The sequence below is a fragment of the Cygnus atratus genome, chromosome 1 (genome assembly GCF_013377495.2).
Source record: "Cygnus atratus isolate AKBS03 ecotype Queensland, Australia chromosome 1, CAtr_DNAZoo_HiC_assembly, whole genome shotgun sequence".
NCBI classification, from domain to species: Eukaryota; Metazoa; Chordata; class Aves; order Anseriformes; family Anatidae; genus Cygnus; species Cygnus atratus.
Window position 1 is genome coordinate 186252242 of NC_066362.1, and position 27293 is coordinate 186279534.

The following is a 27293-nucleotide window of genomic DNA, read 5'->3' on the forward strand; positions in this document are numbered from 1 at the left end:
GGATGCCACAGCCTCAAAAGGGGTCCAGCGTGGTCCTGAAGGGAGGGGACCCCTGAAGAAAGGAGAACCCTGAAGAAAGGGACCCTTCCAGCAGATACGGGGCAGGGCACAGGGGAAGGCAGCAAGTGGCAGCACCCTACTGCTGGGATGGAGGCCCTCACGTGCTGACCCAACCCAGCATTTGGGGAGGTTTGCTGCTTGCCAGGGGCTCTGGTCCAACTCTTCCACGAGGTCAGCAATGATGCAGCCAGGGGGGAATCTGGAACACATCCAGCATGGCCTCATGGCCCTGGTGGGAAGGGCCAAGGCATGAGCTCCCAGCAGATTTTCTCCTCAGTGTCGCTGTTGAAGGGCTTCAGGAGGAGCAGATGGGTCCTGCAGTTGAACTACTGGTGGCATAGCTGCTGGTGACAACAAGGATTCGGTTTGGTGACCGTGGGACCCCTTGGGGGATTGAGGGCTGCTGGGAAGGGAGGGATCCACCTCACCAAATGGGGCAAAAGTGGGCCAGCAGGATCTCTGAAGGCTTCCTGGTGGGAAGGGCTTCCAACTAGGGATGGTAGGGCAGGGAGACGGTGACCCACCATTACATGAGGAAGTGGTGGGATAGGTCACTGCTGTGGGCGCTGCACGGGATGGATGCAGGCCCTGCAGGAGTGACAGGGTGGGGAGGCACGGGGGGGGATTCCCTTGGTTTGAGGGGCTGCATGGAGCTCTGCCTTGGAGTCACCTGAGAGCTTATGGGTCGGGGTTAGTGGGCAGACCAACATGGGTTGTGGATGGCTGCTACACACCACCTGGTCGGGAAGAGGAAGTAGCTGAGGCCCTCTTCAGACAACTTGAAAAAGCCTCATGTTTGCAGGTCCTGGTCCTCACTGGGGACTTCACTCACCCTGATATCTACTGGATGGGCAATGCAACAGGGCTCCGGCAATGTAGGAGGTTTCTGGAGTACACCAGTGATAATCTCTGGACACGGGTGATTGAGGAACATGGCAAAGAGCAGGACCACAGCCCTGGACTTCAGGAGGGCAGGCTTCAATCCCTTTGGATCGCCGCTTGGAAGAATCCATTACGATACAGCCCTGAAAAGAAGAGGGCTGCTTGATTTTTGAGTTTTACCTCCTGCTCAAGAATAGTCCATCCCCATGTGCAGGATGTCAAGCAAAGGCAGCAGGAGGCCTGCACGGACGAACAAAAAGCTCCTGAAAAAGGTCAAACCCAAAAAAGGAACACAAAAGAGGTGGAAGCAGGGGCAGGTCACCCCGGAAATAATGTAGAGACTATGGGGTTAGGAAAGGCAAAGCCCAGCTGGAGCTGAATCTGGTGAGGGACATAAACAACAAGAAGAGCTGCTACATATATATGAGCAGGAAAAGGGAGACTAGGGAAAATATGGGCTTGCTGCTGACTGGGGGGAGAGGGGACCCAGATGGTGGGGAGAAGTCAGCATGTTTTTGTGAAGGGTGATGTATACTCAACCAACCAGATAGACATCTATGATGGGATGAATGTCCTGGTGGATGAAGGAAGAGCAGTGAATGTCGTATGCCTCCACTTTAGCATGGTTTTCGACATTGCCTTCCATGACATCCTCATAGACAAGTTGGTGAAGTACAGGGTAGATATATAGACAGTGAGGTGGCCAGAAAATTGGCTGAACTGCCAGCCCGAAAGGATCGTGACCAGGTGCATGAAGTCCGGCTGGAGGCCAGGCACTAGTGGAGTACCATGGGGTGAATGCTGCATCCAGTATTGTTTAACTTCATTAATGACCTGGATGGTGGGACAGAGTGTGCCCTCAGTACATTTGCAGAGGAGACAAAATGGGAAGGAGCAGTTATGTGCCAGCTGGTAGTGGTGCCTTTCAGTAAGACCTCAACTGGCTCAAGAAATGGGCTGGTTGGAGCAGCTGATCTTGAAGGTCTTTTCCAACCTAAATGGTTCTATGATTCTATGCCAGGAATCTCATCAAATTCAACAGAGGGAAATGCCAAATCCTGCCCCTGGAGAGCAATGACCCCACACACCCATGCATGCTGGGAGCTGACTGACAAGCAGCTTTCTAGAGAAGGACCTGGGGCTCCTGGTGGACACCAAGTTGACCACAAACCAGCAACGTGCCCTCGTGGTGAAGAAGGCCAATGGCTTTGTATGCTGCATTAAGAATAGTATCACTAGAAGATCAAGGGAAGCGATCCCTCCCGTCTGCTCAGCATTGGTGAGAGAAACATATGGGGTGCTGTGTCCAGGTCTGAGCTCCCCAGAACAAGAGAGACTTTGACATGCCAGAATGAGCCCCTTGAAGGGCCATGAGGATGATCCAGGGATCGGGGCAGTTGATGTAGGAGGAGAGGCTGAGAGTGCTGGGGCTGTTGACCTTGGCGAAGAGAAGGCTCAGGATCTTATCACAGAGTGTCCACATCAATGTGTTTAAGTACCTGATGTTGGGGTAGAGTAAAGAAGACAGGGCCAAACTCTTCTAAGTGGTACCCAGCTCAGGACAAGAGGCAATAGGCCAACTGAAATACTCTTTTACACTGAAGGTGGTTGAACACTCAGGATGCTCCCCAGAGAGGTTGTGGTGTCTCTATCCCTGGAGGTACTCAAAACCTGACTGGACACGGTTCTGGACAGCCTGCTCTGGCTGACCCTGCTTGAGCAGGGGTCTTGGATTAGATGCTTTCCAGAGGTACCTTCCAACATCAACTATTCTGTAACTCTGAAATTTGTTTAAATCCCCAGCATACAGCACAGTTATTTTAAAGTATTCCAGCCATTTGTACCTCAGTAAGTAAGAAACTTGGCTTTAAAGCCCAAGAGCACATTGAGTCTTTACCAAACCTGCAGTGCCAGAGTTTCAGGAGTGCTTTAGCAGTCTAACAAACCAAGGAAGTACAAAATGTGCCATGTGAGTCAGATGTGTCTACTGCATCATACCATATGATCCTAAGTTTCTCAAACAAAACCATTTGCTGTCAGGACAGAGTGGAGCCAAGTTAGTGTGATTCAAGTTTGAGAGTCAATTTTGTATAATGTCAGAAGGAGTTACCTAGTGCCACCCAGTGTTGGCAGCTAGAAAAAGAAAGGTTAAATATGGTTACAACAGGGTGTAGCCTAGTGAAACAGGAAAAAAAGAAAAAAAAAAATCCCAGCTCTTGCTTTCTGTATCAGAGGTGAGCAATTGCACAGAAGCCATTTAGCACTGAAGTCTGGGAGACAGCTGTCCCTCTGCGGCTTAGATGTTAAAAAAAAACACACCTTGCACCTTTTATATTCATATTTCAAAGCATATAATCAGTCTGAGAGAGATGTAGATGGCCTCTTACACCATGAGACTCACTCCTCTAAGCTAACATGAGTTAGATGTTCAGGAATTTAGATGAGAAACAACTATGTGAGAGGTGTCTCTTTCCTGGGATAAATGGAGCACAGTTAAAACATTACCTTTTTTCCCCTTTTATCTCAGATGCTGCATATGACCTGCATTTCCTTGAAGCCTTTTATATTATATGGGATCTCACAGATATCAGACAAGGAAATAAATACTCACCCAGTCATGGTCTTTTGATGACTGAAATAATTATGCTTTTGTCCTTCAAAGGACTGTGCAAAACTCCTTGAGTGTCATGGTCAGACAGGGAAACTGAGGCGCAGAGCCAGCACTAACTTCCCTGTCACAGCAAAGAGCTGGGTCCTGTCCAGGTAGGGATGGAGAGGACCTGGAGCCCAGAACCCAAGAGGGAAAGAGGGGAAGGGGAAAGTAAGGTGCTGAGATGCTTTGAGCCCACCAGATACTGGCGGTGAGATGATGCCAGGGTTGTGGCTTCATCTGCTGTGCTCATGGCAGAGAAATCCTCCTTCAGCCCCTTCTTGTATCTTGGACTCCTTTACTCACCCCTGACATGGTCTAATTTCCCAAAGAAACAGACAACAGTGGCTTGAGCAGTTCTCTGCCAGTTCTTTATTTTACCCCACAGAAGACAGAGGGCCAAGGAGAGTCTGACACAGGAGTATAACTCAGATGAATACATCACAAACAGTAAGGTGAAGGGTGGTTGCCCTCCAAAAACATATCTTTACGAGGTGATACACCGGTTACTGGTGTTTCTGGAGGTCAGGGATCCCTCCTGACACTTGTATGTTCTCCTCCCACCCCTTGAGCCCCTGTGGCTCTGCCAGTGGCACAGCAGATCCCCTGGGTTCCTGCCTGCTGACAAGAAGCCTCCTCTCTCACCCACCTTCTCCTGAGCTCCTGGAGGCAGGCCATGTGCTGAAAACTCCCACTCCGGGGCCAACATCCTCGGGATGCTTTTTCTTTTCTTGACAGTCCTGTGCGTTTCCTCGAGGACCTGGGAGCTGAGCTGGCTCTTCTGGCTCTCGGCACCTGTGGGAAGACCTCCATGGTCATTAATTACATCTGCGTGTTTCACTGGGGCCCCACACAATCTAGGTGCTCTCCGCAGCTACGAGACTTTCAATCCTCCTCCCACAGAGCTTGCAGCTTAGAAACGGAGGCAGAAAATCTCTAATTCCAGTGATGACTGCCCAGCCTGGGCCTCAGGAATTCTTCAAAAAGAGAATTTTCCCAAATAGGGGTCACAGAATGAGTTAGGTGGAAAAAGGAGACTGGACAAACATAGCATTCATGGAAGAAAAAAATCAGTGTGCATCCCCCTGGCTGAGAAGGTTTTTAGTGTAGGTTTGCAATGAGAGCCTGTCCCTGCCATGAGGTTTTACAGTCTCAGCAATCAGGGTGAAACGACAGGAACGGGACAGAAGCAGGAGACCTGTGAGTCCCTGCGTTACACAGCGTAACGCTGCTCAGTTTGCAGGTCCAAGATGTTTTTAAACCTATAAATAACCTGGGGACGTTAATGATGCCATTAATCTTGGTTGGCTGCCGTCCCGGCTGTTCTCAGTGGCGAGGTTACCTTGCATCGCCCAGCAAAAGTCGGTCCCCGGGGGAGGGATGGATGCTGCACGCCCAGCCCCAGTGGCCACAGCCCTCCACGGGAGGACACTGCTGCAGTCCTTGGCTGAGCACCAGGAGGAGGTGTCCCCAGCGCCAGCCCTCCTGGCCGGGGGCCTGGAGGGAAGCACAAGGAAACAGTTTTCAGGTGACAAGTGACAGGGAAATGCAGCCGTGCTGCTCGCTGTGGAGGGTTTGTGCAGGTGCTGCAGCCCCCGTGGCAGAGATGCTCCCCTCACCTCCTGGTAGGAGATGCCCTGATGGAGACCCCTTGCTCCTCTGGACCCTTGGGAGCCTGCTCCCCTGCTTGGCATCTCCAAGGGTGGAAAATGGCAGGGCTGTGAGCTACAGGACAAGGGGAAGCCCGTGATGGGACTTCAGCACACCTGCCCAGGGCAAGGGTGGTCCATGGGGAGAACGAGGTCTGCACTGAGAGCTTCTCGCCCATCACTCACACCAGCACTCAGTGCTTCCCTCGTAGATGGAGAGAGAAGATGTCTCATCCCTCTCCACCCAAGGGGAAGAAGGGATGCACGGACCCAGGCAGGAAAAGGTGCTTTTCTTCTCTCCCACTAACATCAGTGGGGAAAACGAAAAGTGGCTGTGTATTGCTCTTCTTCTCATCTTAGTGGGTGACACTGGTGGTAGGGGGATGGTTGGACCAGATGATCTTGGAGGTCTTTTCCAACCTTAATGATTCCATGATTGTACAAGGCTGGTCTGAGCTAGCTCAATGTATAGGGAACGCAACGCACCCCTGCCTTGTCAGGTATGGTGGGACACAAGAACAGCTCCATCTCTCCTCTTCACTAAGGTCTCAATATGGGACCCACTGAGGAGAACAACCCCAGGACCACGTCTGCGAGGGAGAACGGCAGCCCGACACCTGCCCTTGGCACTCGCTCTGCACCCGGGGCTGTGCTGGCTGCGGTGCTGGTTTGGCTGTAGATGCTGTGCTCCCTAGGTTCATCTTACCAGTTCACCATGACCTTGTTTACAATTTCTGCTACAATATGCCAGAAATGAATTCCTAAAAGTATAAACAAGGATTTCTCCTATCTAGGAGAAATGAAGTTTGCACATACTGGAAACGGGTCCCTTCGAAAACCAAGCCTATGCAGCTTTCCTCGGAACGGCCTGCTCAGATGTCCAAAATGGTCAGGCACAGCCACATGTGGTTAGAGAAATAAACGCTCCCCTACCACCAGACAATAACGCCGGCCAACCTTCTCTTTTATTTTTGTATCTTGCCCAAGAAGTTGCGACACTATCTCAGCAGTAGCAGCAAGGAGTTGTTTGCACTCTGGTCGCAGGTGATGTGTGGCTCCGGCAGTTATTGGGACTTACTTTCCTGGAGCACTCAGCCTCGTGACTCAGTTTCCTTACCCTCACCCTCCATTTTCTTTGTGCTATTTACTGTTATTTCCCAATTTCTTAAGTGTTCTGGATGCCACTTCCTATAAAGTATCAACTAAGAACAATTAAGAGAGATTTGGATGCTTTTCCTTACCTTACCAATGACATTTTTGGGCCAATGTCAACAATTCCTCCGTGGAAGATCCAATCCTCTTGACCTGGCTTGCAGCTCACAAACCTGCTCTCCCTCAGGAACTGCAATGAAATGCATGTAATTTACTTGTTTTTTTTTGCTGTTTTTTCCTGATGACATCCACTGGGCCACCTGAAAGCACTGGTAATGCTACAGCTACCCTCTTCTAGGGGTTCTCTACTAAAGATGAGGGAAAACCACCTATGAAGGACAAACTCCCACTGATTTGTGGTGTTTAGGGGTCAAGCAGAACACGAGAACAGAATGAGGGTCTGTGGAGAATCGGGCAGCATGTGCCTGGCACACAGAGGCAAGGTTTGGTGCGGTGTGTAGCCCATTTGGCGAGCAGGGAGATAACTGGGTCCAGCCCTGTGCGCCGCATTTGGTAAGGGGAGCTATCCAGGACACCAAGCCCTATGCAACGGAGAGACAGTTTCTTTCCCACCTTGATTAGCTTTCCTAGTTTTAATTGGTACAATTTTTATTAACTCCTAATTGCTACCTGCGGGCTTTGCTGAGCTTTTGCTGGGATTGGGAATCTCTTTCATCAATGGGATTTCATCAGTTGGGTTTGCTTTCCATATATTAGCTTATTGCATTTAGAGAGCCATCCAAACCCCATTGGTATAAACTGGAGCAACGTCAGCCTTGGAAGGAGCTGGGGAGAAAAGCCTCTCAAAATCCCAGTTTTACTCCTAATTTTATTCTGTGTCTGGTGAAGCAGCGTGTCTGGTAAGAAACCAGCTTGCAACTGGAGCCTGGCAGCAAACACACGGAGGTACTCCAGACAGGCTCGACTTAACATTCACCTTGACAAAGTAATCAACCTGTCAAGCAAAGGAAGTCCTCGTGGCCAGACTGGTGATGGAAGGTAACTAATACTCCATCTGCAGCATCAGGCAATAAAGGATTTAAAATATTACAGGAGAGGAGACCTGAAATGTTAGAGAAGAGAGCGTATGTAGAGAAGGGGAGAGATTAGCAATGTGCAAGAGCCAGAAAAAAAGAAAAAGAAACACCAGAAATGTTTCATATTGGCTGCAAATGAATAACAGCCTCAAATGAAGTGGTTAAGGCTTGTTGCATATGGTAAAAATACGGGCTAAGCCAAGCAAACAGTCTCGGGCTAGTGGCACAGAAGAAATAATCTCCCTAGAGCAAGAAAAGGCATCTGTTTATTTATCCTGGTTATGGAAATGTCCTTGTCCAATGTCAGCAGTGCTGAGAGCTCTGTGGGCAGGTTGCACCATCTCCTGGCTCTGGAGGAGACCCGAAACCACTGCCCCATACGCGATGCCCCTGGACAGCCCTGCTCCTTCCAGCTCCCCTAGGGGCACGGAGATCAGACGGGGCCGCCTGCAGCAGCATGGAGAGATCCCTGAGTTCCCCTGAAGCAGCACCTGTACAGAGCCACTCCGCAGGGATGGGGGCGCATAAAAAGGGCCTTTGATGGTGACGCCAGCTAAATTAATTAATTAAATTAAAATCCAGCAAAGCCTCACTGCTGCTTATAAAAACCTGATGTCTTGAGTGAGGGCTGAGGATCCACACCCCATCTGCAGAAGACGCTTCAGAGACTACCTGAGACATTTGTACATCAGGCACAGAAATGTGAAAATCTTGCTTGTTAATGTTGATAATTAATTATTATATTTGCAGGGGAATACATGTACTGGAAGCAATTCCTTCAGGAGGCTGCGGTCCGAGGCAGTGGGAGCCCAGGGCTGCACTCTGTAGATCAGACCATGTATGCAGGCGATAAGTTTGGTCCCCTTATCCTAAGAGGGCACTGAACACAGTATGGGATTCAAGAACGCTGGAAATTACCTCTGCTACATAAACCTGGCATTTCAGCATACCTCTGATGCGGAAGAGCTTCCAAACGCTGCAGGCCTGAACAGACCGTTGTAGCTAGTTTGGGTTTCTCACTGTCCTGGAGGAGTTATTAGGCTGTTGTGAGACTGAGTCTCTAATTAGGTCCCTATAGTGGTAAGATTGTTTCCTCTGCAATCACTCAGTGGGAACTGGTGCTTTCTCCTCTGTATTCAGATTTTTATTTCTTTCACCCACATCGTCTGTCCAAAGCCTTGAGTCTCCCGGTCCACTGGATGCAAATGACTTTGGCATTCACTATAAGGATGTCTCTTTCCAGCTGCTTCATGTTTCCTTTTGACAAGCTCTTCTAGAGATATTTATAATGAATCAACTCAAGGCTGGACCACTTGCTAGTCTCTTAAATCCAGTGCTGCTTCAGATCTTGATTAGCTGGTTTAATTTTTAACTCTCGTAGAATCGGTAAGTCCAAGCTGAACTGTTACACACCACGATCGGGAGACGGTTCCCAGTTAGGCAGAGCAGTAGCCATGGGCAGTACACATGAAGTAAGCATGCAGAGGGACTGTACTTCTCCAGCATACTATCCAGAGGAAATGGTTCAGTTCACAGGGGAAGTTATTGGAGACCTGGAAAAGAAAGAGTCTTACTAATTTAAGTGTATGTGAAAAATGACGCAATGCAACGTGCAGAATATTTCACAAGCATCTTACAAAAGTGATATTACACAAATGCACCTTTCTCCACATTTTTTCCAGATCCTCTTTTCTGTTTCTTGTTTCTGAGCACATCCTTCGATATGAGCAGAACTCCGGAGTTTTAAATTTGGATCCTTGTTTGAGCTCCTACACAAAATCAGTCTGATTTCTGCAGATCCTGCTCTCTTGAGTCCCATGACTTCTACTACAGGGTCTGCAGGTGTTCAACCATTGTGAAAGTCAGGTCATTAGTGCTTTGGCAACTAATTGCTGATTTAAGCACCCAATTTTCATCGGTTTGACTTCCAGCTCTAAAATTTTGGCCTAGAGGTAAGCAGAAAACTGGAATTTGTACCCCAGAGCCTGGAAGCACGCTAGTCATTCAGTTGCCTAACCTCAGGCTGAAATGAAGGCTCCTCACTTGTCAGAAGACTTAAAACAAAACAGGAAGTTATTAATATCAGAGACGGAGCTGACTGGAGAGCCGAACAATATAAAGCAGAACGTGTCTCCCCTTTTTCCTGTTTATCTCTTGCTATTTCGGAACGCAGGGGAGATGAAGCGTCAAAGAGTTTCTCAATCGCAATTTGGCGCTGCGGGGCAGCACAATTGGAGCTGCAAACGGTGCACACCATCCCAGTAAAGACGGGGCATCTCTCTCCTACAGACCTTTCCCATGCTCTGAAGCAAATGTGCAACCCGGTTTGAGGTGATGGGGTGGAACACGACACACCAATGCAGTTTGCATGTGGCGTGCAGGAGCTTAGAGAAAGCGAGCAATAAGTGAAACTGCAGGGGAGGGCGATAGGCTGGCTTGATATAATTACCTTAGGAAAACACTGGAACTAACGAACTTTCTCCCGAGAAGGAGCCATTAGATTTTTAATTAACACAGGCCATTAGGACCACAGCTCCATGCCACGGCTGAATGATGGTTTATCAAACAGGACCAAATTGCTGGCACTGGCCTCGGAGGAAGCTGGAGCATCACAAAAAAATACCATGCGTACCGGGCTAGCAATTATGGCATTGAAATGAGCCACACTTGCTGGCCTCGTGGCCAAGCCTTGAGGCATTAGCACAGCACATGCCAGAGAGTATTTGGCCCTCTGAAGGCAGAGCTGGAGGGACAACCTGTTGGGATTTGGGCTCGCTGGCTGTGGGATCTTTGCTTCGCTTTGCTAGTCAGTGCGGAGGTGGGCAGGGGAGGAAGCTGCCTCCCCAGACACAGCCACTCGCAGAGCTTCTCACAAAAGAGAAGACTTTTCTTGGCCCAGAAAAACTGGCACCGAGCAGGAAATCAAGGGAAATAAAACAGTACTATTTATTTGTTTCAACTTAAGATTGAGCAGCTTGGCTTTTCTTTCCAAAACAAAGCGCAAAACGGCTAACGCTGGCAGTAGGTATCAGCTCCCTCAGAAAGGTTTCCATTCTCCTGGTGAAACAGGAGATTGGATGTGAGGATTCATTTTGCTTAGTTCCTTCCCTCTTTTCCTTTATTCAGAGGTTTGGGGCTGTTGCTCTTTTCCCCTACCTTTTACTCGGTTGTTCACAGCTGTCTGAAGCAGATTCACAGAATCAGATCACCACCACAGAGCCTTCCTCCTCTCTGTTTTACACCAGCAAAACACTTACTGTTTGTGGAGGGAACCTGTACGAGAGAAAAAGAAATAGAGAGGTGTTTGCTTTCCTGTCCTTGATAAGGCTTCAGCTGCAAATCCATGAAAACAGGCACATGGTTTTCTTTCCCCAACCCACTAATAAAGAGCTGAGCACACCCGTCCCTTTTTGAAATGAAAAAACTCATCCTTGATCCCAAGACCACTGGGGCTGCAGATGCCAGAAGACAAGGGAAAACAAAGCACGATGGATTTCATTGCTACCTCAAGGAGGTCAACTGAGAACGAAGTCACAGAGTTGTCCCCCAAAAGGGCATCTTTCTCCCACGCAGGCCACTGCAGGCGGTGCTGAGCAAAGGCAGGTACAGCAAGCAGCTGCAAGACTCCTGGCCCAGTGCTTGTGGTCATTGCTACAGCCCTTAAAGGACTCTTTTGCTGTCCTAGGCTTCATCCTTACAATGGAAGAAAACACTGCTCTCTTATACAGGGGCACCAGATGACAAAATGACCGGCCCAGGCGGCTGGAAGATGCAGCTTCACGTTACAGCTGAGTCAGTCTGACAGCATCATGCTGCAGATGAGGATGGGCTCCTCGCCAGCTCTGGTGCTCTGCTCCTGTTCCTGCCTTTGCACTTTGCTGCCTCCCACCCCATGGACTCTGTTTCAGGGATATAAACCAAAGAACACTCTCTCTGCAAACCAAGACAGCCTCCTGAGTAATAGCTTAGCCGCTAGCTCTCCTTTTTTTGCAAGTAGGCAACTAGAAAAAAGAACAGAGCAAAGGTAAGGAGAGGGGAGAGACAGCACCTTTACAGGCTCGCATCCCCGTGATGCCACACTCCTATTTTTCCCCCTTTTCTCTCCCCGATTATCACTCCAGCAAGCCTGTCCATGGATGAGCCAGGCCAGCTCCTCACCATCAGGCAGCACAGCTCCTCTCCAAGCACTCACCTGTCTTTCCTACACATGGCTAGCATGGGACGAGAGGAAGAACCACTCACCTTGGCCTCACCCTGACATGCAGCGGGGACGCAGGAGCTGGGAAGCATTCTCCTCTGTTGCAATATACCCAGCGCTCTGTGAGCAAAGGGTCTCTAGATGCTGGCAGCACCACTCGCTGCCTGCTCGGCCCTAGCGGGGAGCTGAGAGATGGGTGGCTCCTGCCTGAGCCCTTGGGAGAGCAGCAGGAGGAGGAGAAGGAGGAGGAGGAGGAAGAAGAAGAGGAGGAGGAAGGGAAGGGAAGTGTAGGAAGAGCAGTTTCAGATGAAGTAGAATTAGGCAAGACAAAAAAGAGTGGTTACTAGGAAAAGAAAATGAATGGTATAGTTACAAATCATTTTCACGTTTTAACCAAGAAATACAAGAACAGGTGAAACAAAGAAGAGTGAAGTCAAAGCACTCCACAGAGCAAATTAGCGAGCCTTACAGCAAATCATTGGCTCTATACAGCTCCAGTCAAACATTTCTTTGCATCTGAAAGTCAGCTACTGAAGGATCCGCTCTGCTGTCCAAAGCATACAGTCAAAAGACAGTGCAGAGCGAACCTACTCGGGACCTCGTATGGCTCTCTCCAGTGCCATATCTGAATGCCTCCCAGTCTTTGAAGTATTAATCTCCTGTGCCCTGGGGGTATGGAAGTGTTATTCTTACTTCAAGAATAAGGGGCAAAAGGCTGAGGCAATTTGAGCAGCTTGCCCAAGGGAGTCGCTAGCAAAGCAGAAACCTGGCCGTAGCTCATCTAAATCCCAGGCTAACACCTGAACCTCCAGACACACCCTCTTCTCCCTGAAAACGTGAGAAAAGGAGAAACAAAAGCAAAGCCATAAAACAGTGGTTAAAGTCATTTGAGAGTCCTCAGCACAACCTCCCACGCAGCAACCACCGCACAATCCTGGCTGGTTTCACCGCTGCCGCGTTACCTTTCCCCTCTCAGCTTCTCTGTTGCATCCTGACAGGAGCTGGGAGCTGCCCGAGGCAGAGGCTGTTCAACCTTCCCCACTGCTTCGCTTGGGGTATCTTGCAGAGGGACTGAGAATCAAATTATTTAATGCCACTCGTGTCTGCCTGGGGAAGGCTTTCCCTCCCTTTGAGCAGCCCACAGAAGCAATACATGCGAGCAAGAGCCGTCGGGGCAAAGCGGCCAGGTTTTACTCTCTCTGGTCGCTCTGGGATTTTTGACTTCAGTGAGATTATTTAGGTTGCAGGCAATAGCTCTTGAGGGTGACAAGGATCTGGCTAGTGAGTCAAAACAAGCCTGGAAGCCCTGCACACAGCAGAGATTGCTTTATAGGAATGAGGCCCTGCAAATGAATTGTTTATGAAAGCTCTGATGTCCAAACTGTTGCTGTGGAGGATTTATGTGTAGAGATGTGAGTATGTGTTCCTCCTCCACTACTGGCTATTCCTGTGTATTTCCTCTCTCCCTGCCCTTCAAGGCTTTGCTCTGAATATATCGATGTGTACTGTTCCTGAAGAGTCTTGGGAGAGAATCTAGAGGGCAAAGATTTGCTTCAAAGCAGATCTTCAAACATCTGTTTGTACTTACTGCACAAATATTTAGCACACTACAGCACATAGCTGCCTGTAGCTTCAAGGCAAACACGAATGCTAAGAGGTATTAAACGCTCTTAAACATAAACAAGATAGCCTGGAATAGCTTATCGGTTAGGTGGTAATGGGTGGGGAAGAGCTCGTTGTATATTTAAGGCCCAGTCCTTTTCCCAGTTTATTTCCATGTTAGTCATGGGATCTGGAGAGAAAAACTCTCGTGTGTTTCAGCCTGGGAATAACGCTCAGATCAGGGCTGGTCCTGACTCGCTGCTGCAGCGGCTCCTGTCTGCTGCTGCCCCGGGGTGCAAGGGCAGGCTCTGGCCAGCTGCCCTCTGGGTCACCCGAGGACGGAGGGGACCTCTAATGGTTGTTGATGTCCAGAGAAGGGCTATGGAGCTGGTGAAGGGCCTGAAGCACAAGTCCTATGGGGAGCGGCTGAGGGCACTGAGGTTGTTTAGTCTGGAGAAGAGGAGGCTCAGGGGAGACCTCATTGCTCTCTGCAGCTGCCTGAAAGGAAGGTGTGGGGAGCTGGGGGTCGGCCTCTTCTCACAGGTAACTAGTGATAGGACTAGAGGGAATGGCCTCAAGTTGCGCCAGGGGAGGTTCAGGTTGGAAATGAGGAGACATTTCTTCTCAGAAAGAGCAGTCAGGCACTGGGATGGGTTGTCCAGGGAGGTGGTGGAGTCACCGTCCCTGGGGGTGTTCAAGGAAAGGTTGGACGTGGTGCTTAGGGACATGGTTTCGTGGGTGACATTGGTGGTAGGGGGATGGTTGGACCAGATGATCTTGGAGGTCTTGTCCAACCCTAATGATTCTGTGATTCTGTGATGGCCAGACCACCTGCTGCAATTGCAGCTAAGAGGTAAGGGGTGATTTCCCCGACATCAGAGGTCCTAGTTGGCTGTACAGGAGCATGAGGGGAAGCCTCTGGCCTCTGATTAGCATTTGGTTGCAGATGAACATGTTATCACCTGCTGTTGCTCGATGCCATTCTACCAGGACACTTGTAGCATTGCCCAGTAGAGAGGCATCGCGATTGTTTCAGCTGCTAGGAGCTGGTGGTGTTTTAGCCCCACACTCTCCTGCTAGGTGAGTGAGGAGTTCATTTGGCTGGCTGAAATCCCCGCATCACCTCCCGAAACGGTCAGCCGACTGCCAGTTCTGGTGCATGGAGGGGACAGAAACACGGGACAGAAGCTGTGAGGACAGATGGCATGGCAGTGGTGCTGGCCTTGATGGGCATAGAGCATTAGGGACAACATCTCAGTATCTCCAGTTCACAGACTTCTGGATGGTCTAATCTCACCTCCTTGGAGATTTCAGCTAAAACACAATTTGGAGCAGCTCTGCCCTGGACATATGTTGCCTTCTGCCAAGTCTGCTGCAGGGACAGAAATCCTTGCCAGCGGAACAGTCATAAACAGCTGGCCCGGTTGCCTCTTCAGTCACCTCGCTATGATTTGCTAGAGCTCATTTGCCAGAGCCCTAAATCACAGCACAAACACTGGAAAACAGCCTGAAATGGATATGCCTCGACCACAAAACCTGCAAATTCTCTGCAAACATGCAGTCTGTCCCAAAAAACAACGTCTTCTCCAGGACAGCTGATGTTTGTTCTCCAATCTGAATAGCGCCAGCAACAAAAGCACTTTGACACCGATATTTCTGGTGGTATGGGAACGTCCCTGGAGATTGTAAGGTAGTTACTACACGGACAGAAGTTTGTAATGAAGATCCGCATTCAGTCCTGCGTTTTTGGAGCTGAGGAGGGCTTTTCCACCGCGTTGAGCTAATGCAACTGAGCCAACAGGAATTAATGCTATGCCCTTTTCTGCCTGTTGAGACACGGTGAAGGAAAGCAGCCACCTTAAATCAAAGGGTCCAGATTCAGGGAGGTGCTCGAGCTAGAAATCAGAAGGCAGTTTACAGATACTTTGATAACTTGAGCTTTTATCATTCCACAGGCCCCAGAGATCACTTGGTGAGGGCTGAGTGAGTTTCCTCATATGGTATTTGAAGGCAAAGTCAATCTACATTTGCTTCCCAACAGGCAAGCCCAGGCAGCTACAGCGTGTTTTAAAAAGGGGAGATTAAACACAAGTTTTTGGTGCTACTCTGAAAAGATACAATCGGTTCCATCATTTGGAGCTTAGGAGTTAGGAGTTTAAATCTGATGTAGGCAGCTTTGAAGCGCCAGTTTTGTCAAGAATATCCCATGCTTTGTCCTATCTTGAAAACTGAATTGTTTAGCTATTAAGGGAGATTAATGTAATCTCTCTGTCTATGAAATTGGATTTTGAAACTGCTTGCTCACTGTACTATCTCAAGTGCAGTGAACAAAACCTCTGCTCCTGTTCATGTTGCTACAAACTGCAGGTCACACCTTGTTTGAGCCCAGGGTGTGCTGGATCGCAACTAGGCCAAAGAGCCTGGTGGGCCACACCAGGAGGGTGAGGGAAGCTATTAATTCCCCTCAGCTTCGTGCCAGGGAGGCCACGGGTGACACACTGGGTTCCTCTGGGCCCCTCAGAGTGAGGAAGAGGGGTATCAAGGTGGTTGAAGCATAGGCCTCACAAGCCAGTACCAGAGGCTGAAGGTTGGGTTTAATCCAAAGATAGGGAGACGAATGGGTGATAGCCTCTCGTAAATCACACCTGCCTCATGGAGCCACACGAGTGACACAGACTGACACCACATGTGAGTGGCAGATGGTGATATGAAGGGCAACAAAACCAGGATGGAGCTTGGAGGGTTGGACATTAGGAAAAACATCTCCCAGAGGGGGGGACTCTCCATCCTTGGTGGCTCCCAAGACCTGGTTAGACAAGGCCAAGGCTGACCTGACCTAGTGCAGCGGTCCTGTGCTGAGTGGGAGCCTGAACAAGCTTGGAACCGTCAGAGGTCCCTTCCAACCAACATTTCTGTGATTTTGTGGTTTTCCTAGTTTGAAGAAGCCGAGTGCTGTTCAGCTATGTGGATCCATATCCTTTTATGCTAGCTAAGGATCTGAAAATCCTGAAACACTATTTAGAAAACATTTCAGAGAAATGGAAGTACCAGTTCTGAGGGAGATCCCACATTTTCATGGTGCCAGGGTGGCCACAATTTTGGACTCCACCAAGTTAGTTTGAGCTCCAGGAGGACAAACGTAGTTACACAGGAGATGTGTACTTGCACTAGCTGAAATCCCATGCTTTCATCTAGAACAAGAGGTTCTCCTAACCTCAAGAGGAGAAATGACTGTATGCAGAGCTCTGTGATAACCAGCCTGTAACAAAAGCTAAGGGGTACAAGCTGGGTGAAAAGCAGCACCAAGTCAAAGCAATGGACCTTTGGCAGTTGTATCACTACACCATCCAGTAAAACCAATATTCTCCTACTTCTTCTGTTCCTCCTCTAGGAAGGAATGTGCTATAAGAGGTGGCGATGATCACCCATCCCATCCTAATACTGTACCTGCAAAGTACATGACGGAATCCCCAAAATAGCATCTCTGAGCTCCACGCTGAGGAGGACATCAGGACACAAGTGAGAAGTAAGATGAAGACTCTACTGGCCTTACACTATCGTTGGGAAACTTGGGAGATCATAAAAGCTGCCTTTGGAACCTGGAAAGCCAAAGTTGAAGTTGATTCCACTGAATCAGGGGTAGCAAGCCAAGGCAAAGCCACTCTACTGAGTGCTGTGTTCATCAGCTCCTGCTTTTCCACCACGTGTTTTTTTTTTTTTTTTTTTCTTGGCATACTCCTTTACCTTTCTAAGGAGAGTAATTTAAAATGGGTGTCATTATCCATGCATAGAGGGGGAAAAAAAAAGCAAGCAAGGTTTCCTCTGCTGGTTTATTAAGCTGACAGCTGCCAAGAAACTAACAGTAAAGGTTAAGAAATCTGAGCCCCTCCTGCATGTTGCTTCCCCCTTCCATGGCCAGAAGCAGCACGTTGTGCCCTCCTCCAACACCCTCTCTGCCTGGGAAACGTGTCTGGCAGTCCTGTGAACACGGTCTGGCCATGAGTGTTGACAGTCCAGTTCCTTCACTCAGAGGTAAATGGTCGAAGAAGAGAGATCCCATGGCAGGAGGCAATTGCTGCAGTGTCAGGGATTTCTGCTTGTCGTCAGCTAACCCAGACCTTGCCTCCTTGGAGCAGCTTCTGTTCATTTGAGGTTCTTGGCTGTAGGGACTCTATCGCTGCTTCCACCACAGCGTACCCATGCACACCACTCCACAGGCACTTCAGCGACCTCCCTTTCTGCTAACAGTGGGACCATGAAGCATCCTCTGGCTGTCTGAAACAATTGGTCTCTCTGGCCCTTGGGTATCCTTAGCCAGAGATTAGCAACTCCACGCTCCAAAATTTGTAAAGTTTGCTAGCTCCTTCCATCCTCTGGATGTCCCCTGCCAAGCCAAGGAGAACCTATGCGCAGAATAAACTCATCACGACAGCACTGGCCAGAGCTTCTGACAAGCCATCCATCTGCAGTGCTGCAGCCCTACAGTGCTACCCCTTGGGGGTAAAAAGAAAAAAAAAATATTTTTTTAATGGTTATTCTTTCCTTTTCTGCAGCAGCTGAAAATCTAACTTGTTTTCTCTTTTTCCCAGAAATATCTTTGCACTGGCTTGAGAAGCACCCTGGCAGGAGCAAGTTTGTTAATGACTGACTGCTCCATGGCAGTGGAGGAGTCGGCGCTTTTGATACAGGGGGAAGGGCAGAAGAGAAAGAAGGCAAATGAGCGGGTGCCTGTGGTTGTTACGCTTCTCCTGATGCACCTGACAGAGACTGCAGAAATGGCTAGATGGCTGCTGGAAGTGCTTGTATAATGTGAGGAGCCCTACACCCCAAAGCACCACAGGCACAGGCCGTGTCACCACCAGCAGTAGACTACACAACACTGATGGAAAGGACAAAAAATAGTGCCTGTGTCCTCTGTTTTCAGGCAGGAAAAAAAATATATTTTGTATTTTCTCTTTCTTTTGGACTTTATAAACAGTTACATAGACCGTTTATGCACAACTTGCTTTGTCTGGTTTTATGCATCTGGGTTACTTGCCTATTTGCCCACTAATTGCTGTTTCCTTGACCAAAAGCTTTACTTTTCCATATTGAATTGAAAGCACACATACATGCTGCCCCAGTACTGCCCTCAATATGCCTCCCAGGGCTCCGAGGTGCCCTCTAGGCCAGATTCAAACCTCAAAGGGAAGACCTTGTCACAAAAGTGTTGCCTCAGGGCTTCCCGAGAGCATCCCAGCAGTCTGGGTGCCTGTGCTACTCTTGTCACCCCAAACTAGAGCTCAGCAGGAGAAGGATGACACAGAGCGGCCACAATACCTGCATGTACTGCATTTTCAGCTGGCAGGGTGACCGGAGAGAGAGCTGGGGGGAGCTTCTACATGGACTGGGTTGTATGCACGCTTTTAGGACCCACTGCTGGGAACTGACAACATTTTATATGTACATGCAGCTTTACATGGTCTTAGCGGTATCTGAACATCTGCTACTGCTTAAAAGGCAACTCAGTCGTGACCTACCTACAGAGAAGACCTTGGATATTGTTTTTAAAAGCAGTGGATAGGTCAGAATGCAAATGCTACTAGGAAAAGCTCGAGTGAGCATATAAATATTACATTTGGCTCTACCTGCTCCTAGTACCACTGCCTGCCTATATCCACCCGTTATTTCTTACAGTCAAAACTCCTTGGAGCATGCATGTTTTGTTCCTTGTTCAGAGTCCAATGCATCACGATCCTGGTTATAAGCATTGACTCCTGTGTCCTGGAATGGTGAAAATTATAATATTTCAACATTAACCTAGTTAGTAGAATCACTAAAACAAAATATGTTGTTATTAAGCCATCCATATTTCCACAGAACTATTAGTTAATGCCGCTCTCTCACTAGCATAGCATAACTAGGATATAACAGTGTATTTGTGCTGATAAGTGTTCTCAAGTGAAGCATTAAATTTTATTTGCCATCAGCAATGTGATGTTAAGTACATTAACTGAAAACTTACTAGCCACCAATTAGCAACATAGTGTAAGCACCATAAAATATGGAAGCAAACGTTCTTGACTCTGGTGCAGTAGGGCTGCCACTTCGATATTTCTGAAATATAATTAAGCAAATGTCATCATTTCTAACACAAACCATCTTGCAGCGAGCATGTTTTCAAATGCTTAGAGCAAAGCAGAAAGGAGTACTGGAATCTTGAGGAGTTAGGAATTGTTCCCATATTAGGTACTATTTCCATAATGAGCTGTGTTCCCGGTTTATCCATTTTCATTCACCAATTTATTACATAGTATGCACTAGGGATGCATGTCTAGATTAAAACCTCATTTTTGTAGGTGCTGCATGAGCAAGTCATGAGACGATCCCTGGTCCTGCAGGCTCCAATGTAGTGTCACAATGATCTAGAAGCAGGGAATCATGGAAGCATAGAATCACAGAAGAATTTGGGTTGGAAGGGACCTGAAAGCTCACTCAGTTCCAACCCCCTGCCATGGGCAGGGACACCTCCCACCACACCAGGTTGCCCAAAGCCCCATCCAGCCTGGCCTTGAACACCTCCAGGGATGGGGCAGCCACAGCTTCTCTGGGCAGCCTGTGCCAGGGCCTCACCACCCTCTGAAGGAAGATTTTCTTTCTTAAACTGAGTCTAAATCCACTCTCTTTTAGTTTAGGACTGTTGTCCCTTGTCCTATCACTACGTGCCCCTCCAGAAAGTCCCTCTCCAGCTTTCTTGTAGTACCCCTTTTAGGTACTGGAAGGCTGCTCTCTGCCAAAGGATAAAAGACATGTAGTATGGGGAGAAGGTACAAACTGGTGTGTCTGGCAAACAAGCACATTTTTCAGAGTAGACAAAATCTTGCTTTTCAGGAGAAAAATTGTATAGCATGACAGCGCACACAGGCTATGTAGATGTCTTACTAGTATTTGATTTAACTAGAAAGCCACGAAGGACTTCAAGACATACCTACACTGCATCAAGTGAACATGGTCTGCAAAGCCTGAGATGCCTGGAGCCACAATCACTGTAGCCAGATTGGTCAAGGCCTGGCTCAACAAGCTTTGACTTTTTTGCTGCCGTGTAATCCAGTGTTAATGCAAATATACTCCCCTTCCCAACCTCTTTAGTACCTCTGTTTGTCTCTGCAGTGCCTACACCATCCCATCTCTCTTGGGTCTCAGCAGGTCCTTACTGCACTGGGGTATTCTTAGGACCCATTTTAAAGGAGCTGGTAGGGCATGGGGGGCAGGTGGGAAAATTAAAATAGCTTCATATCTAACGCGGAGGGGAGGGCAGATGAGATAGCAAGCAGAGGTGAGATCAGACTGTGGATTCTGAAGGTATAAGGCAACGGATTATTAATGAAGGGACTTGTTTGAGTGTCTTGGTAACGTGGTAATGAGAAACCGCGTATTACTGCTTCAGCAAACACCGCATATATAACATGGCATTGTGAAATCTTTGTATACAAACATAGTTACAAGAATAAAATGATAAAAGGAAAACTTGGCCATATTTCTAAATATACTCTCTTTTTAGGGGAAATAATGTTGACAGAGCCAGAACAGGCCTGATATATCCAACTCTCATGCACATGTCCTCATTCTTATGGTTTAATAACCTTAATGAACTATGAGGGGAAGGTAAATAGTCTTCATTCCACATCTCTGAGGATAATAATAAGACGGAAGAGATCTTAAACATTGGTAATGACTTGTAGAGCTGCACATTGCTTAAAACATCGAACATGAGCCAAGAAATACCCCTCAAGGCTGCAATCAAAAACTGTTTTTGGCTCTGCACTGCGAACAGAAATTTTATTTGATCAACAGAGTTATTGCAACAGACTTGCTGTTTAGCCTCTGGAAGCTTGTCTCTAAAGCAGCAGCTTGTCTCAGTGCAGCTGAAGCCTCCACGCAGCAAAGCTCTGGGCTAGCGAAACCGCAACCTCTGCTAACAGCTTTGGGTCGGCCGTGATGGCCACAACATCTTAGGTTCTTCTCCCTTTGCTAGCTCAGGAGCCTGAATAAGTTTTCACAGGGAAATATCTTTTTTTTTTTCCTGAGTGGAGAATACTGGCAAGGAGAAAAGAAAGGAACTTAAAAATATTTTTTAACAGAGCTTCTCAGAAAATGACAGGCCTTCTCAAAATATTTTAGATTTTTTTTTTAATATGAAAAGTAGAAAACAAGTTGAAATTTAGAAAGCTGATGGTCTATTATTCATATATATATATCTGCCATCATAAACGTGTTTCCTGCTGGTATCACTAAGGAAAAAGAAGAGCTTTGAGTAGAAAGATAGTTGTTAAGAGCAGAAAGTCATTTTCAGCACGGAACAAGAAGCTATACTGATCTGAGAAAACCAAGGAATGATGCTGACTGCTGCTGAGAATGACACACTGAATGCTATCTGGATAATTGTTTAGTGACATACAGATAATCAGCATTTCCAGGCTGAAGGTTTGGTGATCTGGCAAAACAGAACCTTCTACAAACACGGGAATAAGATTTAAAACATTAGCAGGCTCCTGTTCAGCAAAACAAAACCAATGGGGCAGGGAGTCCATTATTTGTCAGAGACATGAGGTCTCAGATACAAAACAGGCATGAGCTGCCTGAGATCCTTGGGAAAGAAGGAGTTTCAGGCAGACATGACATAGGAAAGAGCTCTAGAGCCCAGAGAAACAACTGGATCCTCGAACAGGCCATGGAGAAAAGATGGGGCAAAACACAGCAAAACTAGTCAATCAAGAAATAGAGGTATTTTGTGTGATCCACCTCAAGTCCTACTTAAGCATAGAAATAAGAAGCCTGAAATTTGCTGGTTTAACAGTTCAAACTACTGTTAAAAATCACATGGCTTTTCTAAGTATCAGCTTTGGTTTTGTTTGTTTGTTTTTAAGAGGAAAGCACTAACACCAGATTAGATTTTTATTTTTTTAAACAAAGATTGGGGCAACTCAGGGAGTTTGCAATGAGTTGGAGTGCCTGTGACTGTCTGGTTCAAATCCAGGCAGTATGAAAAGAGGTGATGATGGGTGGTTGAGATCAAAAAGATACCTTTCTAAGCAGGGAGAAGATATTGTAGCAAAATAAAGAAAATGGGAAAGGGGAGGAGGAAAAGCTAGCACTTTGCCCACTGTTGCCTCTAGACTTTGACACAAACAATACAAACCATCTTCAGGAAAACAGTATGTTTATTTCTAGTGAGAAACACATACCTTAATACCCTAGTGAAAGCCATGCAGCAGTGGGAGGCTCAGGTGAGCATTTGCTTCCTGCAGGGCAGCTTTGGATGTACATTTCCAGTACAGGGGAGATAGAGATCACGATCGCTGTACAACTGTTACACCCGATTTCTAGTTAAAGCAACAAGGCAGCATCTCCATAGGGAGGTGGTGTCGGCAGGTACAAGCACCAACAGCAAGCTAACAACAGTGAGCCCTGGAGAAAGAGCGGAGAGGCCTCCCCAGGCCGCTAGGATCAGCCGTATGAGCAGTTAAACCCCGTAAGAAGGATTGGCATCTATTCCCATGAACAAAAAGCTCGTTTGTAATTAAAATCAAATCCCGGGAAGAGCATGTGGTGCATCTTTGGAAGCACGCGGTGCACACTGGGGAGATCAGTAGTGTTCACACCATACCTTTCATCTTCTGCCTCAATAACCCACAGAGGTGGTGGGTGATGACCACCACAAAGGTAAGCACCGGCATTTCACGCTTCCCGTGCTTCCTCACCCACGTGAGGAGGACAAACAGCACGGGACTGCTTCCCATTCATGCCTCCGTGTAACCGTGAGGCCGTGGCTGGGCTCCAGGATTGTAAATGCTTCATCAGAGATCAGGTGCTGGCCTGGTCCCAGGCCAGCCCTAACAGCAAAGGATTATGAAGCTATCGCAAAGGCTTGCACCTTCTCTCATAAAAAAAAGGGCACTCACTCAAGAAGAGGCTCCCCCATTTTGTCACTGGAACCATTGAGACCTGAGAATCAGACTGGGATTTGGCCTGCTGCACATAGACTGGTCACAGAAAGACTCCAGACACAGGCCAATGGCTGTTTCTAGTCCTGCAGTAAAAGGACATCCTCTTGCTAAAACCTGCTAAAAAAAACCCTCTGCACACCCCTCTTCATCTTCTGGAGCTCTGGCTGCAGACCAGGTTGATAATAAGCAAACCGGGAGGGAGGGAAGGGGCCTGGTTCAGAGGTGATGGCAAACCAGCACGGGTAACATCTGATCATTCGGGAGAGCTGGGAACAAACACCGCCAAACAGCCCCATCCAGTCCATGCAACATGACTAAACAGATCTGCACAGGCAGATCTGCGCACACTGCAAGAGGAAATCAAACACACAGAGCATGTTACAGGCTGGCAAGCACAGTCTCTTTTTGATTATTTTTTTTCCTCCAGCTGAAACTCATCCTCCCTTTTTATTTACTTCCAACGGGAGGAAGGGCTGGAAGAAACTACTGCCTCATCATCAAGGCGTCTCACCATGTTCCACAGTGCAGCTAAGAGGAATTCTGCCTGTTTTCCTAAAAATGGCTATAGCTGATGCCTTTGCAAAAAGGACACCGAGGAGGAGTCATCCATGAAGGGAGAAGGCAGAGATCGGTAGGATACCCTGGGGCAGGGAGAAGCTCCACAGCTTGTGTAACTTGCCAGGGTAGAGAATTGCTCTGACAAGTTACACAGGCTTCTACAGCAGCTACAAATTTGATCCTATAAAAAATAATAATAATAATAAAAAAAACAAGTATCAACAACTTAATCACATGCCTGGATCACATGGCAGCACAGGCAACGCACAGCAGCAAGTGTTGATTTTAACTTTTTTTTTTAATTTAAAATGGGAGTGAGAGTGAAACTTGGGTGGAGCTTTCTGCTGCTCACTGCAAGGGAAAATAATGTCTTTGCAACACCCCCTGCCTTGTTTTTGCTCTCCAGCAGCAGCATGGGGCTCTGCAGGCCCTGCCAGGGCTGTTGGAGCTGCAGTTTTTCGAGGACCTCAGAGACCCCGGGTTGTTCTGTCACCCAGACCAGCTTTGGTATGGTCTCACCAGGTCTCACCACCCGAGGGGAGATGGAGCAGGTTAAAAGCAGGAGCGCTGGCCCAGCACCTGACATGGTGGCAGGCCATGGTGCTCGGCGCAGCTAGTCACGGCTGGCCAGAAACAAACAGGAACAGGCCAGGATGTCTGTGGTGGGAATAAAGAAGAAGATCTCAGGAATGGGAGGTGTCAAGATCCCAGCACGGGGAGGGGATGCTGGCAGGAAGTCTGTGCGGGGAGGACCGTGAGTCACGCCAACACGCTGCGCCTGCGCAAGGCTGCGGCCTGTTTGACCTCACTGCAACCACGAGTACGGGCCGGCCGAGGTGGGACTGGGCTCCCATCAGTACCTACCTCTTTCAAGAGGTGGTGTGGAAGAAATCCTAGCCAGCACTCGTGTCCTTCACCCCGTGGTGAGGCAGGCCTCCCTGGGGAGTAAGGCCTCACTGGCAGGGCTGCTTCCAAACCAACCCCACGCTGCCTGGTCAGATCTTACCGGTCACAGTTGGTTATTTTTTTTTTTCCCAGAGACACGTGTACTTTCAAAATCATCTTGCCTGAAAGTTTCTCAAAGTGAAACAGCGTGTTTTAACTCACAGAAACCTTTTGGGTTTTGCACTGTTCTGTTTCCACCTCTCTTCGTTTTCTGTGGTGGTGGAGACCCCAAAGGCTCAGATCAGCAAAGCAATCAGTTTGTTGCATTGACGATTTCCAAATGAAAACCTCTATCATTTCTTTACCCAGTGCTCTCATGCAGTACCTAGAGATCTGCAAGTCTTACACTGGGGGTCCATTTTCAATAATCCCGTTCACAGTAGACATGGATTTCCACAGTGAACAAAAATAACAGCAGGTCAGCAAACCCCCTACCTGCCTCTCTCCTTGCAAAGCAGCCTTCCCTGGCAGAAAGTGATCAAAGCTTCGCTGTGTTACAGCAGCAGAGAGGTCCTCACAGGGATGCAGCTTTTCCTGGCAAAGCTGGGCTTTGCTGATGGGTCCTGTGTGCATACATGGAAACACTAGTAAACCAACAGAAGTGTGCGCACCCCGAGCTGGAAGGGCTGCTCAGGTCCAGGATCCTACCTCCTCGCACCACTGAGCCACAGGGCTCTGCCAGCAGGCACTGCAGGATGTGCTCTGCTCAGCTGTTTCCTTTTAACTACTCTGGCACAATTAAAGAAGTACAGCCCCAAACGTGGCTACAGTGATACCGCTATAAAAATACAGGAAAGAAAGCTAGTTTTAACAGAGCATGCCTTGTGTTAATATCAGTGTGCACACTGGTAGTTGCACCACTATCAACCTCCTTGTGAAAATAGCAATTATTGCCCTAACTGAAAGTTTTTTACAGGCATTGGGGAGAGATAAGACCTCTATGCTATGTGTTAGGGCAGGAAGAGTTTGTGTCTTGCAAAGTATTCTTCTGGTTTGCAGGAACCAGAAACGTAAAGGAAGATATTTGTTTTCCTTTAAAAAAATAGCTTGCTCTAAGGAATGCCTTTTTCAACCACAAGAGGATACGAGATGGAAGGGATACAGGACCTAATAACCCACCTGGAAATACTTAGTATGGAAAAGCTGTTCAGCGAGTTCAGGGATTATGCCAAAGAATTATCAGACAGGCCTTGCTTGATATGATTTGGGTTTGTGGGCAGCTTTTACAGCCCAGCAGGATTTCCCAAAGCTGAGGTACTTTTAAGCTGCCCTTGTATGTGCCTGGCCCTTATTGCAGTCCTGGCTGCTGGCCAAAGGGATTCTGTTTGTGAGAGAGCGAACAAGTGAGGATCATTACGACTTGGAAGAAGCTCAGTTCTTGTTCACTGAGGACTCTGGAGACAGAGAATGGGACAAGAAATGAATCAGAACGTGGGAGCCAGTGAGGAGCCGGCATGCTCTTGTAAATCTCAGCTATTTAGGACACGGTTTGCAGACTGTGGAACAGCTTGTATACAGAAGTAGGTGAACCTTGGATGCAGGAGAATAAAAGCCATCCTGCAAGTTCTGTATCTCCAGCTCTTGGGCAACCACATGTCAGCAGATCTTTCCTCTGACACGGAGTGGGTTCCTTCACTTTCCTCACAGCTCTGACTCCTGTCCTAATGGTCACAAGTGACCATATGGCCTCGGGAGCACGGTGTTAAAAAAAATGTGAGAGTTTTCAGAAGTCTACGGCAGAGCCTCCGCTGTACTGTCTTCAAGAGAAGGAAAAAACAGAGCAATGAAAAGGTAAAGAAGGAAAAAAAAAAACAACTGTAGTTTTTTGAGTCAGAAATGATGACTACAGAAACCATCCAGCCTCCTGCAGACCAAGACAATTGAACTCTGACATCCATAAGGCCCCCTGGTAGTATTTCCAAATGAAAATTTACAGATTTTTGAGCAATCTTGTTGGGGGGTGGGGAACTAGGGGCGGGGGGGGGGAGGCAGAGAAAGAAAAGTAAATTCCATGGAAAGCTGCCGTTCTTCATTGAATCAAAAATAGAACTTCTTGGATGTTTACCAACCAGGCATTTTTGTGTGGAAAACACTAACTCTTCAGATTGGGCACTGTCCAAGGAAAAAGTACACAGCAGTTTTGGACAGGAACAGAGTTAGGGGTCTAGATGCAACAGAGAGACTCATTCACTCTAAAATACTTGCCAAAGAGTCCTGTTATGGCAGGACATGAGACACTTGCAACGCCTGTTATTTTTCTGTAGCACATTATAGATCTGTCTTTAGGTCTCTGACTGTGCATCCACAGGGCTTTTGGGGAGTATTAGTGAGTCCTGTAGCACAGCTCACCCATTACAGGCAGTGGAAATCTAGTCACTGCAGTTACTGGGGTCCTGAGAGCATTCATCTGAGCTTCACACCTGGATTTGGAGAGATGACTTATGCCCCGTGCTGCACTCAAGTGAGGGGACTGAAGGGAAGGGATGTCAGAGCAGGTAACAGGAGTGCTTGTTTAGTCAGAGTGTCTTTTTCTAAAGAATAAACCCATGTTTAGCATGAGGCAAGGCACAGAAG

At 47.9% G+C, this 27293-nt stretch overlaps 1 protein-coding gene across 9 annotated transcripts in view; it reads right to left on the reverse strand.

Annotated features, from left to right (window-relative positions):
* Positions 1-3951: 3951 nt before the first annotated feature.
* The window catches only part of LOC118245912 (uncharacterized), a 54968-nt gene continuing 31626 nt past the window's right edge, over positions 3952-27293 (reverse strand). For 3 of the 9 annotated variants that reach the window (XR_004778024.2, XR_004778020.2, XR_004778021.2), the window contains 5 exons: positions 10587-10703; positions 8381-8983; positions 6483-6583; positions 4935-5089; positions 4016-4387 (listed from right to left, as the gene is read on the reverse strand). Coding sequence is in view for 1 of the 9 variants with exons in the window: in XM_035542518.2 (XP_035398411.1) it covers positions 18907-18993; positions 25155-25282 (215 nt within the window). In the remaining 8 variants the exon portion in view is untranslated. Of the gene's footprint in view, positions 4388-4934; positions 5090-6482; positions 6584-8380; positions 8984-10586; positions 10704-11672; positions 11762-17085; positions 17724-18857; positions 18994-25154; positions 25283-27293 lie in introns of those variants that run through there. The other 6 variants (XR_004778023.2, XR_004778019.2, XR_007707747.1 and 3 more) reach the window with 5 other exon arrangements.